We start from the raw sequence: 16918 nt of genomic DNA on the forward strand, positions 1-16918 counted from the left end.
GGTCCTCACATCAGGTGCAAAGCACAGGCACAGAGCAGCCAAACTCTGCCGGGTTTTGCAAATCGTTTTTCCTCGTCCTCCGCCGCAGCCCCCAGCTCCAGGGAAGCTCCGCTAACTGCAAGTTTCAAACCAGCTGGGTTTGCCAATGGGCTGAATCTGCCCATCTTGGGCTCCCACTCCGCTTCGTCCCGGCGCATTCGTGGGTCTTCCTCGGGCGGAGTCGAGCCTACCCGAGCCGCCAGCCCCGCCTCCACCTTGCAGGGTCTCTGGGCGTCCGCTGGAGCGTGAGAGCCGTGGAGTTCGGGGTTCAGCGTCTTCACCCTGCTCCCCAATCTCCTCCTGCTGCCAAAAATGCGTGGTTCCAGGAGGGTGCGGTAACACTGGATTTGTTAGAGAGACTGGGGGCTGAGCCCAATGGTCTGGACAGGCGAGCGACAGGGGGGTTCCGGGAAGCCTCTCAGCCTCGCAGCGGCCCGCAGCAGATGAGAATGAGGGTCCGGTGCAGGCGGGAACCCGGCGTCTGAGGGGTTAAGACGCTGCTCCCACCCCTGCGCGGGGATTGGCGGCCCCTGGGGGCGTGTCTGGGGGGCGGGTCCGGTGTTTGCCGCAGCCGCGGGTGGGCGGGGCCCGGGAGGGAAGCGGGAGGGGCGAGGAGCGGAGCCGGGCCCGCGCCTCGCGCCCCGCCGGGCGGGCTTCGGGCTGCGCCTGCGAGCCGGGCAGGTGGCCCCGCGCCGGAGACCCTGAGCCGCACCCGAAGGCAGCAAGTAAGTGAGTCGGGCCCGCAGCGTCGCCCCACCCCTCCCCACAGCGACCTGCCGCCGCGCCCGCTGCACCGCGCGCTGGTCCGGCTGGATCCGAAGCTGGGGAGGTGGGGGGACGCGTCCAGCTGCTGGGGTCCCGGGGGGGAGGGGAACGGCGATGAGGCTGGTGATGTCATGGATGCTTTTCGGGGCCTGGGGGGAGGTGGCGGCTGAAGGGGGTGCGGCCCGGATTATGTCACCTCTTCTCTCTGTGCCCCGCCCCCCGGGCCACACACGTTGGTGGGGATCACGGAGAGGTGCGGGCGGAATTCCCCCCACTGCGGAGAAGACCCCCACATCCCCTGGACAGCCTGTGACCCGGGTCTGTCTGTCGGTGCTGCGGGCTGTGGGCTGGTGGTGAATGGCGAACAACCCCCCCCTCCGCACGGAGGCTCATGTGTGTTCGCGCGCGTGTGTGATGTGGTGGGGGGTGGTGGCTCCATCAGCCCCCTCAGTCCTGGAACATGGGCAGCATCAGAGCCAGAATCTAGGAGACGGGCCTCTTCTCCATTTGTCTCCCAGGGAAAATGGATCCCACCTCATACATCCCAACCAAGAAGTTCTGGAAACCTCCTTACCCTCTAAAGCCCCTCAATGCCCCATCCCTTCCTCCTCCAACCTTCCTGAAAGCCCTACCTGGTTCCCTCATCCAGTTTCATCGCCTTTTTGCATTGCTTATAACTAGCATTTCCATATGCATTTCCATATACATCTCTTCACTACCAGCACCTAAAGATCCCCAGGACTCTGCCATCATTGCCCCCTGGGCACTCACAGGCCATCCATCCCTGAGGAAGCCTCAGAGTGAAATCTTACTGGAGTGACCTGAGCAAAATGCACCTAGATTCTCGGGGCGTATAGGGATGCTTTTCTAAGAGGCAGCATTGGGACTGGTCCTTTTTCAAGGATGTGTGTTTTCATACAGGATGGGCCGAGGGCTAGGCTAGAGATTGTGTCAAGGAGCTTAGGCCAGAGGAAATAGGATGGTCAGTGGAGGAGGCCTTGGGAGTTCTTGCTGCAAGCTCTGCTCTGGTTCTGGGGACTGAGAGAAATGTCAGGCATTTGATGCGGAATACATTTTCTTCTTAAGATTCCTGTAAGGTAGGTGTGAGAACCAGAGGTGAAATAACCTCCTTGTGGTTTCCACCTCTCATCAGTGGAGCTGCTGGGGTTTACATTTGAAACTGATGCCTCCAGAACTCAGTCTGCTGCACTTGGTGCTAGTCATGGAAGAATCTGGACAGATACTATTACCTTTGCCCTTTAGAAAGAGTGTCTGACAGCTGCATGGGTTGGAAGGAAGGCAGGGTGAGAAAAGCCAGTGAGGAGCCCCCCAGAAAGGACAGTGGCAGGAAAGGCTGCTGAGATCTTTAGGAGGTGAATGGGCTAGTGTTGGAGTCTTTGAGCTTTCCAAGGGAAGGATGGAGTGTCCCTAGCTTTGGGAGGGGTGCAAAGCAGATTATTCACTGAGGATTGAAGGGACCTGCCCATGTAAGGCTCCTAGGACCTCTTTGTGACTGCTAGTACTGTGTTAATGACCCAGGCACTGAGGGTGATGGGCTGGAGAAAGAGATGGAGTCAAGCAGTAGGCTTTCATTTCAAGCTGTTGAGCTCATGTCCTTGCAGGCCACCTGGGATAGATCAGGACACCAACTCACAGATGAAGAGCAAACCCTTCCTCTGGGCTCAGTTTTTACCTATGAGGGGAGCATATGCCTTTCCCTGTTTTGTCAGCTGTTTGCTGGGGATTTGAGGAAAGAAGCTGCTACAGCTCAAATTGGTAAGAAGAAAGGGCCAGGGGACACTTGCTTGGGGTTGGCTGTGACAGGGTAGAATTACAGCCAGAAGCTCCCTAAGGGATTGAGGCTCCAGGGAGAGCTGCTGTGGTTTGGCCTTCAAATATTCCCTAGGCAGAGCAAGTCCTGGGACCTCATTTCTGTCCAGGACAATGAGCACCTGAGCCTGACTAGAGACCACACATCTTCTGGAGAAATGGGCAGAGTGACATGTGACCAGCCTCAACATATGGTCAGGTTTTCCTTTACTGGGTCTCAGAGAAGATAGTGCTGCACATTTTGCACTGCACATTACAGTTTACAAAGCATCTCCCTGGACATTATCCTCTGGGACTCTCATGAGCACCATGGTCACTTCTGGGGTTTCCTCCTGCCCACACTTAGGCCTTTGGCACAACCCGCTTTTATTTTATTTTATTTTATTTTATTTTTAACCAAGATACTGCTCGGCTCTGGCTTATGGTGGTACCAGGGATTGAACCTAGGATATTGCAGCCAGAGGCATTCAAGTCTTTGTATAACTATTATGCTATCTCCCTGCCCCACAGTCTTCCCTTATATCTCTAATCTCTTTTTTAATATCTAAAGTTTAAAGTTTTCCTAACATATGTGTGTTTTCCTGTTTCTTTTAACTGTCTATCTTTTTAACTCTTTTTTTTTTTTTTAATTATGTAGGACAGAGAAATTGAGAGAGCAGGGAGATTGAGAGAGGGAGAGGAAGCTAGACATCTGCAGATCTGCTTCACCACTCATGAAGCGGACCCTTTGAAGGTGGGGAGCGGGATCTTGACCCCAAGTCCTTGCACTTGATAATATATCAGCTTAACCGGGTACGCCGCTGCCTGGCTTCTATCTCTAATCCCAATATTGGTAATTTCCTTCGGTATGTCCATACACTCAGATTTCTACCATGTTTAATTTGTTTAAAAATATTTTGTATTCATTTCATTTATTCTGGATAGAGACAAAGAGAAATTGAGAGGGAAGGGCATGCTTAATTTTTAAAACAGATTTATTATTATTCATGGGAAAGAGAGAGGTGGAGAGAACCAGAACATCATTCTGGCACAATTGGTGTCAGGGATTGAACTCAGAATGTCATGTCTATGAATTTAACATTTATCCACTGAGCCACCTCCTAAGATGCTTATTTATTTACTTACTTACTTACTTACTTACTTATTTATTGTTTTCCCCCCAGAACACTGTTCAGTTCATGCTTATGGTAGTGCTGGGGATTCAACATGGGACCTCATAATCTTAGACACAAAAATATTTTTGTATAACCACTATGCAATCTCGCCAACCTTGTTTAATATTTTTTAAATTATTTTATTTATTTTCATTAGAGAAAAAGACCAAAATATAGCTCAGCTTTGTCCTATGGTGATACCAGAGGTTGAACATTCAACCTATATGGCTTCAGGCCTGAAAGTCTGCTGTGCTAACTCTGTGGTATCTCTCTCTCTCTTATGTTTACTACATCTCTCTCTCTCCATATATATATATATATATATATATATATATATATATATATACATATATATATATAAATTTATTAATGGATACAGACAGAGAGAAACTGAAAAGAAAAGGCAGCCCTGCTCCACCACTTGAGAGGCTTTCCCCCTGCAGGGGACCATGCACTTGAACCTGGGTCCTTGCAAACCGTAGTGTGTGTGTGCTTAACCAGGTGTGCTACCACCTGGCCCCCTTAGGTTTACTTTTAAAATTAAAAAAGGTGGGGGAGAGAACATAATGGTTATGCAAAGACTCTCATGCCTAAGACTTTGAGGTCCCAGGTTTAATCCCCACCCCACCATAAGCCAGAGCTGAGCAATGCACTGGTGGGAAAAAAATGAGAAAATAACTGTTGAATTCTAAATCAACTTAAATTACTGCTTTCTCAGACCTTTCTTAGAGTGAACACTGCCATCTTTGCTTCCAAATCTCTCTACCTCTATAGTCTGCCTTTGCCTTACAGCACTTTTCTGATACCAATCTCTCATAGACATCAGTGATGTTCCCACCTTCTTGATGCAAATTTCACCTAAGCTGGATCACATACAAGGCAAAGCAGTGCACTATCCAAATGAACTATTTTGCCAGCCCACTTGCCCCCTTTTTCACACTGGCAACTGCTTTCATGTTCTTTTCTTTCTTTTTAACATGCAAGAGAAAGAGAGAGAGGGAGCCAGGGCATCACTGTAGCATGTGTGATGCTCAGCTTATGCACTCAAATCCAGTGCTCTACCTACTACACTGCCTCCTGAGTCACATGTCCATGTTCTTGAAGCCTCTTGCTCCTGTAGGATTTCCCTTCTCCTGGTATTCTTCTGCTCCCACACTGCCTCCTAGGCTTCTAACACTGCTGTTCTATATTCTAGCTCAGTGCTGGCCCACCCACATCACCACAAATGCTAATAATCCCAGTATCTCTATCTAGTGTATTCTCTGCTAGTACCCAAAGTCTCCCTTTGTCATGTTTTTTTAAAAATTTTTTTTATCATCTTTATTTATTAGATAGAGACAGCCAGAAAAAGGGAGTAATAGAGAAGAGAGGTAGACCCCTGCAGCCCTGCTTCACCACTCGCAAAGCGTTCCCCTTGCAGGTGGGGACCGGAGGCTCGAACCTGGGTCCTTGCACACTGTAACGTGTGTGCTCAACCAGGTGCGCCACCACCCAGCCCCTCCCTTTGTCATGTTAAGATGGTGCCCCCATCTGGACTCCTCCTGCCCCCATGTCCCCATTTATATGAAGTTTTGCCTGTTCTTCCTCCTGAGCCCTGTCCAGGTCTTCCCACTCGTTCCAAGCCTCTGGCTGCTCAGCTTCCTAGGATATTTCATTGCAGCCAGGGATGTCAAGAGGAGAGGGATTTCTGGCTGAAGGACTAGTCAGCCTGAATGTGCTGGGAGTGGGGACAGAGCAGGAACTGGGAGGGAGACACCAGTGTGAAGAGGCACTCATGATCAACATCTTGCACTTCTGACCCTACCCTGAAACTGTGTCCTGGCTGTCTTTCTCACCCTGGGCTCAGTGCTACATGTAGGGATAGAGGAAGGTGGTGCAGTGTTCACACCTGGGAGAGGAGGGGGGTGAGCTGCAAGAGAGTGGAATTTTACAGAGGCAGTGAACTGGATTGGTGGCGGGCTTTGCAGCCACCTGGGGCAGCAATTTCTGTGTGGTGGCCAGGAGAATTCTAAACGGCGAAGCTTCATCTGGCTCTCCTAGTCTGTAGCCTGACAGGATGGACACACTTTAGATGTGGGCATTTGGGTAGAGAGCATTCCAGAGAGCACTCATGTGGCCAGTGGTGCCACCCGGACCTCCTTACCTTAGAAAAAGGTTTCCTGCCTGGTTTCTAATGGGAGTAGGGGGCTGAAGACCTGAAGGGCGCCCCCTGCCACCCATCTCTGGTACACTGATTTGAGCTTAATACCTGCAGCAGGCAGTGTTTGCTGCTCCTGCCCAGCTGGATTATACAGATCTCTGAGGCAGGTGCTCCCAGGTGTGGACTTGAGACAAAGGAACCAGGAAATGGGGCCTCCTTGAGCACAGGTAACCTGAGGCCCTGCTGGCCCGGCTCCCCTGCTCCAGTTGGGGAGGGGGGGGGGCGGGCCCATTCGGCAGAAGGGCTCAGAGAGGATTTTACTGTGAATGGAGCAGGGTCAAGGTCCATGGGGAGTGGAGAAGGGAGGTTTGGGAGAGGGAAGGAGACATCCAGGAAGTCTTCTCAGTGGCAAGTGGATTCTTAGCTGGGGTCTGACCTGTTGGGGTATGTGGAGGCCCCACCCCTCACCTCCTACCTGTGAGAATCACAGGCAAAGAGCGGAGGGAGGCACTGGTGGCTCTATGTCCTCTGTCGGGTGCTCTGCAGAGGTACTCACCATTGGAAAGTGGGTCAGTGGAAGTGGGGACACTTCCAGGAGGGAGGGTCTTACTTGTAGCTGAAGACCCCATCCGTCAGTGGGCACGTCTCAAGTGGCGTCCGGGAGCAAAGACCCCGCCCCTCTCTTGCCTGCCTCCCGTTGTGGCAGGTAGGTCCTTCATTCCTCCCATTTCACAGAGGAGGAGGACACTGCAGTTCGGGATGGCTCAACCTGTCGGTCCAGAGTACTGCAGCTGGCTCAGGCCGAGCCCCGACTGCGAGAGTGAGGCACATGGCCCCAGCAGACCGGGCCTCGGAGGGTCCCAGGCTTGAGGACCCATCGCCCCCCACCCCCTTGGAAAGGCAAGGAGAGGAGCCTGCGCTGGTAGTGAGCCTCCACTTCAGCCCTTGACTGCAACACCCTAGGTTAGGGGCCAGGAAGGACCCCGACCACAGTTACTCCATAGGGCTGGGTTTATCTCCTTTAATTTCTGAGGTTCCCTGTTGATTCAGGTGCTGTGGTCCCCTTCCACATCCCCCCCAGCCCAGCAGATTGGCATATAGGGGACCATACCCAGGATTAAGAAGCCTTAAATTTCCAGGGCTGCACCTGAGTTGGGGGGAGAGGGGGATACCAGAGACCAGAAGGTGCATGAGGATGTGGGAGTGAATACTGAATGGGGAGCATCTGTGCATGGTGCCCCAGGGTGGGGGGGCAGGCAGTGCCCAGTCCCAAGCTGTCTTCCTTACCCATTCCCATTTCTTCACCATGGGTATCTGGGAACTCTTGCACGCACCGTAGAGAAGAGGCAGCAAGCTGGGGTGGTGGGAATGATGCTGGGTCCTGACTTCCCACCTGTCCCCACAGCACTCCCCTGGCTCAGTCATGGCGAAGCTGGAAACACTGCCTGTGCGGGCTGACCCGGGGCGGGACCCCCTCCTGGCCTTTGCCCCACGGCCCTCTGAGCTTGGCCCCCCAGACCCTCGCCTGGCTATGGGCGGCATGGGTGGTGGGGTGGCCCATGCCCAGGAGTTCACCATGAAGAGCGTGGGCACCCGCACAGGGGGTGGGGGCAGCCAGGGCAGTTTCCCTGGCCCCCGAGGCAGTGGTGGCGGGGCGAGCCGGGAGAGGCCGGGCCGCTACCCCTCAGAAGACAAGGGTCTTGCCAACTCCCTCTACCTCAATGGCGAGCTCCGAGGCAGTGACCACACCGATGTCTGCGGCAATGTGGTGGGTAGCAGTGGCGGCAGCAGCAGCAGCGGCAGTGACAAGGCCCCACCACAGTATCGTGAGCCCGGCCACCCACCTAAACTTTTGGCCACCTCTGGCAAGTTAGACCAGGTCAGTACCCACTCAGGGCCATTTTCCAGGGGTGAGAGGAGGGTGGAGTGCTGGGTGGCTGGGTTGTAGGAGCCAAAATGGAGACTAAGCTGGGGAAGCATGAGGTAGAAGCTTGGGTCAGGTCCAGCTGGTGGGTCTCAGGGAAAGCCCTGGATGGTGGGGTGTGTAGGGTGGAGACCCTTGGTGGGGAATGGGAGGAAGTGGGACTGAATAAGTTTCTGCCAGAAAGGAGAGGTTGGGAGCAATCTGAAGCCCAATCCTGATACCATGCCCCCGCCTTGCTTTTCTGTAGTGCTCAGAGCCATTAGTTCGGCCTTCAGCCTTCAAGCCTGTTGTACCCAAGAACTTCCATTCCATGCAGAACTTGTGTCCCCCACAGACCAACGGGACTCCTGAGGGACGTCAGGGCCCTGCTGGCCTCAAGGGTGGACTGGACAAGTCTCGGACAATGACTCCGGCAGGTGGGAGTGGGGGTGGCCTCTCAGACTCAGGCCGAAACTCGCTCACAAGTCTGCCCACCTACAGCTCCAGCTATAGCCAGCACCTGGCACCCCTTAGTGCCTCCACCAGTCACATCAACCGCATCGGCACTGCCAGCTATGGGAGTGGTGGTGGCGGGGGCAGTAGTGGTGGTGGGTCAGGCTACCAGGACCTGGCCACCTCTGACAGCGGGCGGGCCTCCAGCAAGAGTGGGTCATCCTCCTCTATGGGGCGGTCAGGCCACCTGGGTTCGGGGGAGAGTGGAGGCGGAGGCTTGCCGTTTGTGGCCTGCTCTCCACCCTCACCCAGCACTCTGATCCAAGAGCTGGAGGAGCGGCTGTGGGAGAAGGAACAGGAGGTGGCAGCTCTGCGGCGGAGCCTGGAGCAGAGTGAGGCGGCCGTGGCCCAGGTGCTGGAGGAGAGGCAGAAAGCGTGGGATCGAGAGCTGGCCGAGCTGCGGCAGGGCTGCAGTGGGAAGCTGCAGCAGGTGGCCCGCCGTGCCCAGCGCGCCCAGCAGGGCCTGCAGCTGCAGGTGCTTCGGCTGCAGCAGGACAAGAAGCAGCTGCAGGAGGAGGCAGCTCAGCTGATGAGGCAGCGAGAAGAGCTAGAAGACAAGGTGGCCGCCTGCCAGAAGGAGCAGGCTGACTTCTTGCCCCGGATGGAGGAAACGAAGTGGGAGGTACGGCTGGTGGGGTGGGTGGGCCTTCTCTGTCTGTGTCCCCCTCATTCTGCTCTTCTGGAGGCTCCCAGACCTATCACTGTCATGGGGTGGGGGGAGGGGGGGAGGGACAGAATCATCTAAGGGAGCTCTTAAGACCAGCGGTGGTCCCTGGGCTATGTGAGAGGATTGTTTCTTTCCTGAGGGGGACAGTTGCCCTTGTGTGTCTTTTCTGTCCAGTCAGATGAGCTGACCCTGAACCCTCGAGAAGTTTTGTGCCTCTGGGTCTCCAAATGGGGGTTCAGATGGGGGTAGGCTGATCTCTGCCTTCACACTGGCTTCTCTCCCTTCGACCTGCCCAGGTATGCCAGAAGGCTGGGGAGATCTCCCTCCTGAAGCAGCAGCTCAAAGATTCGCAGGCAGACGTGTCTCAGAAGCTGAGTGAGATTGTGGGTCTGCGCTCCCAGCTTCGAGAGGGCAGGGCCTCACTGAGGGAAAAGGAGGAGCAGCTGCTCAGCCTGAGGGACTCCTTCAGCAGCAAGCAGGCCAGCCTGGAGCTGGCAGAAGGAGAGCTGCCTGCCACTTGCCTCAAGGCTACACTGACCCCTGTGGACCCAGCTGAACCCCAGGACACATTGGCCACTTGTGAGAGTGATGAGGCCAAGATGCGCCGACAGGCTGGGGTGGCTGCCGCTGCCTCCTTGGCTTCCTTGGATGGGGAGGTGGATGCTGGAGGGGAGAATGGGACGAGGGCCCTGCGGCGGGAGGTGGGCCGGCTGCAGGCTGAGCTGGCTGCTGAGAGGCGGGCACGGGAGCGCCAGGGCGCCAGCTTTGCAGAGGAGCGCCGGGTGTGGCTGGAGGAGAAGGAGAAGGTCATCGAGTACCAGAAGCAGCTGCAGCTGAGTTACGTGGAGATGTATCAGCGCAACCAGCAGCTGGAGCGGCGGCTGCGGGAGCGTGGGTCTACCGGGGGTGCTAGCACGCCTACCCCCCAACATGGAGAGGAAAAGAAAGCCTGGACACCCTCCCGCCTTGAGCGCATTGAGTCCACAGAAATCTGACCCCCTATCTGGGCATGTGGCCTTTTGACAAATGCTCTGCCAAAGGCCAGCAGCATCCCCAGTGTCTCCTCCCTTCCATCTCTTCTCCCCATGTCCCCCATCTCCCCAGACCAAAGAGATTCTCAAAGCAGCTGTGACCAGGCCCCTCTCCTTTCCCCTCCAGGCAGCCCACTTGAGCCCTCCCCCCAAGGAGGGAATAAAGAGGGCAGAGTGAGTGGGGACGAAGGGTTCAGGCAGCAGGGAACCCATGCTCCCTTTCTTGGTGCATCCTTGCTGGAGATGGAGGTGGCAGGCCTGAGGCACCGTAAGGGACCCTGGCCCCTTGGTGGGTCGAGGCTGCTACTGTCAGTTCTCCTGTGTCCAGTGATGCTTGCTGTGCTCACCTCCTAGGCCATGTAGCCTGGGAGGGGACCTGCTGAAGCTGACTGACCTTGGGCTCCTGGCCTCTCTCCTTCCTGCACTGTTCTCCCTCCCCAGGGAAATTGGCAGGACAAGTGGAGCAGATGGCCAGCCTGTGGTTGAGAGGGCTGCCTGGCCAGCCCCTCCCTGAAAGGTCTCTGTGCTTGGCCCTCAGAGCCTGGACTGGTCCTGCGTGTATGTGCCTCCACATGTGTGTGTTGGGAGAGAGAGGGAGGCTCAGTGCCCAGGGAAGTTCTGCCCTTCTCTTCTTGGGAAAGGTTACCTGGAAGTTCTTAGCTCTTCCCCCCACCCTTCTGGTCAGGACCCACAGGGCCAGGGCGATGGCCCTGTCTGCTTGGCTGACCCACACCCAGGGCCACTGTTGGCTTTCACTACAGCTATTAAGTGCTACCTGCCTCTCAGGCACTCTTCTCACCCAGATTCTGAGGTCACGTGAGTGTCTGTGATGTCTTCCTGTGTCTTCCCCTAACCCGATTCCCTCAGCCTTCTCTGCTTTCATGCTCAGAGCATCATTGTTCCAGGCCACCTCTTCCCCTAAACCTCACCTTTTCTTCCACTAGAAAATTCTGCTTGATCTTTGGTGCACTGCCCACTTCCAAGCTCCACTGGGTGCAAGCCTGAGCCTGAGGCCCTTCTTTTGAAGATCTAGGGGGTGGTGGTGGTTGTGATTGCCCTTGAAAGACATGGCTGACCTGAGAGAAATGTTGACCCCCTGAATTCCAGGGCCCTAAGGTACCCCAGTGTTTGCCCAAGATAGGCCTGGCATGGCCATCAGTGGAGCTGGGAGAACCAATGTCACTTCCTCCTCTCAAGGCCCTTTCAGAAGTCTGTCTCCTCAAGATAGGAAGGAAATAGCAAATTTCTTATTCACCAGCAATAAAAAATGGAGGAGGCTTGGCCCTCAGCCCTTGTATTTCTCTTTTCACTACTTTCCTCCCATCCCAAAGACTGGGTTGGGGGGGCAGGATGGAGAGAGCTGGCAATTACTGTGAGCAAGTCCCCCAACCCCTGTCCAGCCTCCTCCCATGACTGGTGACTGTTTAATGAGCTGTGTGTCCCCCACAAAAACAGGAGTGCCTCTGTGTGGCCTCTGTCCCTTTGCACAGCACCTTCTGGGTGGCCCTCACCATATCTCTGAGTTGCACTGGGGCCACCCTGGCAATCACTGCCCATTCCACTTACCCCTCACTGGGCCTGGGCCAGAGGGGCAGGAGGAAGAGAAGGCATTAGTAAGAAGAAATAGAAGAAAGTATGAACAGACTCAGCTTTGGGACTTCCAACCACAAAAGAAATTATATATAAATATATATATATAAAATATATATCTACCATATGTGATGGAAAGATTTCATTTTCTTTTCCCAAAGAAATAAAATGGAGAAAGCCTCTTGAGTGGCATTTTTGGCTTGCTTGTGTCTTTGCAGATGTGGGAGGTGAGACCTGGGAGGGGTGTATAGAGGGCAAAGCTGGAGTAAACATTTCCCAGGAGAGGCATGGGACTGGAGGTACTCATCGGACCGTGTCAGAAGGTTGGCCTAAAGCCCAAATTCCATGTTGCCCAGAGAGTTATGGTCATACGTTTCTGCCCAATCAAGCTTTCTTTGTAATTCAGACTGTCACCCCAAAGGTGACGTGCCACCCTAATCGTGCCCAATTTTCTTCTGTCTTTTCTTTTTTTTTCCAGAGCACTGACTTGTGGTGGTGGTGGTGGTGGCAGTGCTGGGAGGGAGGGAGGAGATTGAACCTGGTACTTGGGAACCTCAGGCAGGAAATTTTTTTGCATAACCATTATGCTATCACCTCCATCCACGATTTTGTCTTAAAATGTCCACAGCTTAGGATATGGATGCTAGGCTGCTGGGCAGAGGCAAGTGGTACAGAATAGCCTGATACAGTATGCAGTTGTCTGAGCACTGTTTGAAGGCAGAACATATACATATATGTAGTTTTAATAAATTTTAAAAAATTGGGAGTCAGGCAGTAGTGCACACGTTACAGGGTTAAGCACACGTGACACAAAGTGCAAGGACTGGCAGAAGGATCCCAGTTCTAGCCCCAGCTCCCCACCTGCAGGGTAGTTGCTTCACAGGCAGTGAAGAAGGTCTGCAGGTGTCTTACCTTTCTCTCCCCCTCTGTCTTCCCCTCCTCTCTCCATTTCTCTCTGTCCTATCTAACAACGACGACATCAGTAACAACAACAATAATAACTACAACAATAAGAAACAAGGGCAACAAAAAGGAAAAACAACAAATATAAAAAAGAATATCTCATTTAAAAATAAATTAAAAATTATCTTTATTTATATGATAGATACAGCCAGAAATCAAGAGGAAGTTATATATATAGAGAGAAAGACACCTGCAGCCCTGCTTTACCACTCGTGAAGCTTTCTTCCTGTAGGTGGGGACTGGGGGCTTGAACCTGGTTCCTTGCACATTGTAATGTGCACTCAACCAGGTGTGCCACCCCCTGGTCCCTGGTTTTAATATTTTAATGAGAGAGTGGGATACAGAGGGAAAGATAGGTAGATAGATAGACCAGACTAATGCTCAGTTCTGACTTATGATGGGGCCAGGGATTAAACCTGGGACCTCAAAACATTTTGCATAACCATTATGCTGTCTTCCTAGGCCCTAGATATATTGTTTTTAAACTTTATTTATTTAATAGGACAGAAATTTAAGGAAAGAGGGAGATAGGGAGAGAAACACAAACATCTGCAGACCAGCTTCACCATTTGTGAAGCTTTCTCTCTGCAAGGGCTTAAACTCAGGTCCTTGCTCACTGTAATGTGTGCACTTAACCTGGTGTGCCACACCCAGCCTCTCATTTATTTTATTTTATTTTTTAAAATTTTATAAGATTTCATGATAAAATTTATTTATTAATGAGAAAGATAGGAGGAGAGAGAGAAAGAACCAGCCATCACTCTGGTACATGTGCTGCCGGGGACTGATCTCAGGACCTCATGCTTGAGAGTCTAGTGCCTTAGCCACCTCCCGGACCACCCTCATTTATTTGATAGATATGGAGAGAGAAACCAGAGCATTGCACAGCTCTGGCCTATGGTGGTTCTGGGGATTGAACCTGGGACCTTAGAGCCTCAGGCATGAGGGTTTTTTGTTTTTTTTTTTTGCATAATCACTATGCTGTCTCCCAGACTATTTATTTATTTATTTATTTATTTAGGCACCAGGGTTATTGCTGAGCCTTGGTGTCTGTAGGATAAATCCACTGCTCCTGGTGGCCTCCCCTCCCTTTATTTGATAGGACAGAGAGAAATTGAGAGGGGAGGAATAGAAAGACAGAAACGGGGGCCAGGTGGTGGCACAACTGGCTAAGTGCACACATTGCAGTGCACAAGGACCCAGGTTCAAGCCCCCGACCCCACTTGCAGAGGGAAAGCTTCATGACTGGTGAAGCAGTGCTACAGGTGTCTCTCTCTCCCTTCCTATTTCCCCCCTCCCCTTTCTCTTTCTTTCTGTCTCTATCCAATAATAAATTAATAAAATTTTAAAAAGAAAGAATGGAAATAAATATTGAATCGCTAATTTAAAAAAAGAGAGACAAGGAGCTCCACTTCCCCAGAGACCCACCTTACTAGGGAAAGAGAGAGACACCTGTATGCTGGGAGTAGGACCGACCAGTCAACGTCCATGTTCAGCGGGGAAGCAATTACAGAAGCCAGACCTTCCACCTTCTGCAACCCACAATGACCCTGGTTCCATGCTCCCAGAGGGATGGAGAATGGGAAAGCTATCAGGGGAGGGGAGGGGATATGGAGATTGGGTGGTGGGAATTGTGTGGAATTGTACCCCTCCTACCCTATGGTTTTGTTAATTAATCATTTCTTAAATAAAAAATTTAAAAAAGAGAGACAAAGAGACACCTGCAATGCTTGCTTCATTACTTGTGAAGCTTCCCTCCTACAGGTGGAAAGCAGGGGCTCAAACTGGGTCCTTGTGCATGGTGATGTGTATGCTTAAGCCCAGCCCACCCACTCCTATCCACTTTTTTTTCCCACTAGAACACTGCTATGCTCTGGCTTATGGTGGTGCTGAGGACTGAACCTGGGACATCCTGTGCCTCAGACATCAACATTTTTTTTTTTACATAACCATTATGTTATTTCCCTAGCCTTATGTGTATTGTAATCAGTGATTAAGCCTTGAGTAGGAAGCAGTCCACTGGAAAGTATTGTCCTTTATAATTTCTTCTGTCATATTCTCCCTCCTCCACGTCTCTCACCAAAACTACCTGATTTACAGGATCTCAAAAGGGTGGTTTATTTCTCCTCACCTAACAAAAAAGGTTTAGATGTTGATGTTGTAGATGTCATAGGGGTTTGTTGATGGAGGATGTAAACTTCATTCTACTCTTCCATCCTTAGGATGTCTCCCCATGCCACGAGGTGGCTGTTACAGCTCTGTGAAGGGATTGAGGCAGCACTGTTTCACCATGCAACTAGTTTTCCCAGCACACTGCCTTTTAAATTTTGTTGACCAGAAGAGTCATACACAATTTCAAGGAAGGCTGGGGGAACTGAGTACTTGGCAATGAGGAATAGGATCATTACGGCTCCCTAGGAACAATCATGATTGATCCTCTGAGGATGGGTGCTTTCTTCTCTTTTTTTAAAATAATTTTATGACCAGCGGAAGGATCCTGGTTCGAACCCCCAGCTCCCCACCTGCAGGGGAGTCGCTTCACAGGCAATGAAGTAGGTCTGCAGGTGTCTGTCTTTCCCCTTTCTGTCTTCCCTCCTCTCTCCATTTCTCTCTGTCCTATCCAGCAACAATGACATCAATAACAATGATAATAATAACCACAACAATGGTAAAACAACCAGGGTAACAAAAGGGAAAAAATGGCCCTCAGGAGCAGTGAATTCATGGTGCAGGCACCGAGCCCCTGCAATAACGCTGGAGGCAAAAATAATAATAATAATAATTTTATTCAAATATATATTTTTATTTATTATTGGACAGAGACAAAGAGAAATTGAGAAGGGAGGGGGAGATAGAGAGGGAAAGAGACAGAGAAACACTTGCAGGCCTGATTCTCCATTTGTGAAGCTCTCCCCCTGCAGGTGGGAGACCAGGGACTTGAACCTGGGTCCTTGCACACTGTAATGTATGCACCTAACCAGGTGTGCCACCACCTGGCCCCTTATAATTTTAAAAAATTATTTTTCCTTTCGTTGTCCCTGTTGCTTTTTATTGTTGTTGTAGTTATTACTGTTGTTATTGATGTCATCATTGTTGGATAGGACAGAGAGAAATGGAGAGAGGAGGGGAAGACAGGAGGAGAGAGAGACACCTGCAGATCTGCTTCACCACCTGTGAAGCGACTCCTCTGCAGGTGGGGAGCCAAGGGCTTGAACCGGGATCCTTGAGCCGGTCCTTGCGCTTTGCGCCATGTGCGCTTAACCAGCTATGCTACCGCCTGACCCCCAATAATGTTTATTTATCTTAATGAGAGAGAGAGAGAGAGATACAGAGAGAGACAGAGAGAAAGACAAAAAAAGACCAGAACACTGCTCAGCTCTGGCTTATGGTGGTGCTGGGGATTGAACCTGGGACTTCAGAGCCACAAACACGAGAGTCTTTTGCATAACCATTATGCTGTCTCCCCAGCTCAGGGTTCTATTGTTCTCTCTGTTCTACTGGCAAAGACAGAGTCACAATCAACAAATTAGTTCTTGCCCTGGTCTGGTTTGAGTAAGATCATTCTATTTGAGCAGTGATATCAACAACCCACAGCCACAGGTGCTAATACAGCAGGCAGACAGTGCCCTCCACAGAGTTCAGGAGTTGGTATAGTGAAAAGCTGTCCCTCTCAACATTGGTTTTGTCAATGTTTTGACAAAATAAGGGGACCCTAACCAGCAGTTCTCTAGTGAACCCCAAGAATGGCAATATGAGGTCAGGGTCTTGGCAATGTGAAGTCCACCTTAAAGGTCTTGATAAGAGTCTCTCCCTGGGGCCAGGCGGTAGCGCAGTGGGTTAAGTGCAAATGGCGCCAAGCTCAAGGACCGGAGTAAGAATCTGGATCCGGGTTCGAGCCCCCGGCTCCCCACCTGCAGGGGAGTAGCTTCACAGGCAGTGAAGCAGGTCTGCAGGTGTCTATCTTTCTCTCCCCCTCCTCTCCCCATTTCTCTGTCCTATCCAACAACAACAGCAATAACAAGCACAACAAGGGCAACAAAATGGGAAAAATAGTCTCCAGAAGCAGTGGATTCATAGTGCTAGCACCGAGCCCCAGCGGTTACCCTGGAGGCAAATAAATAAATAAATGTTTTTTTAAAAAAAACCTCTCTTTCTTGCCTAGTCCTTGTACCAGTTCATCTGTCACAGCTCTGGCCTCCTTGAGGCCACCATGTCTTTACATCCCCTTCTCTTAGTTGGGTCGTCTACCTGTCACTAGCTCTTCTCCTGGGAGCACTTTATAGCTATCTACATCTACATATCTCTCTATATAAAGATTTAGTT

The 16918-nt window shown here is 51.8% G+C and overlaps 1 protein-coding gene across 5 annotated transcripts; it reads left to right on the top strand.

Moving 5' to 3' along the window:
• The first annotated feature begins 601 nt into the window (after window positions 1-601).
• LZTS3 (leucine zipper tumor suppressor family member 3) lies at window positions 602-11824 on the top strand. 5 transcript variants are annotated; one of them, XM_060187319.1, is made up of 6 exons: window positions 602-764; window positions 2427-2580; window positions 6664-6853; window positions 7334-7807; window positions 8100-8966; window positions 9308-11824. In XM_060187319.1, the coding sequence occupies exons 3-6, from the start codon at window positions 6758-6760 to the stop codon at window positions 10004-10006; spliced, it is 2136 nt and encodes a 711-aa protein (XP_060043302.1). In that variant the 5' UTR covers window positions 602-764; window positions 2427-2580; window positions 6664-6757; the 3' UTR covers window positions 10007-11824. The 5 variants fall into 5 exon arrangements, with proteins under 5 accessions (XP_060043302.1, XP_060043303.1, XP_016050874.2 ...); XM_060187320.1 differs by lacking the exon at window positions 2427-2580 and adding an exon at window positions 6043-6155; XM_016195388.2 differs by lacking the exon at window positions 2427-2580 and having other exon boundaries at window positions 603-764.
• Window positions 11825-16918: the final 5094 nt, after the last annotated feature.

The sequence above is a fragment of the Erinaceus europaeus genome, chromosome 1 (genome assembly GCF_950295315.1).
Source record: "Erinaceus europaeus chromosome 1, mEriEur2.1, whole genome shotgun sequence".
Classification (NCBI taxonomy): domain Eukaryota; kingdom Metazoa; phylum Chordata; class Mammalia; order Eulipotyphla; family Erinaceidae; genus Erinaceus; species Erinaceus europaeus.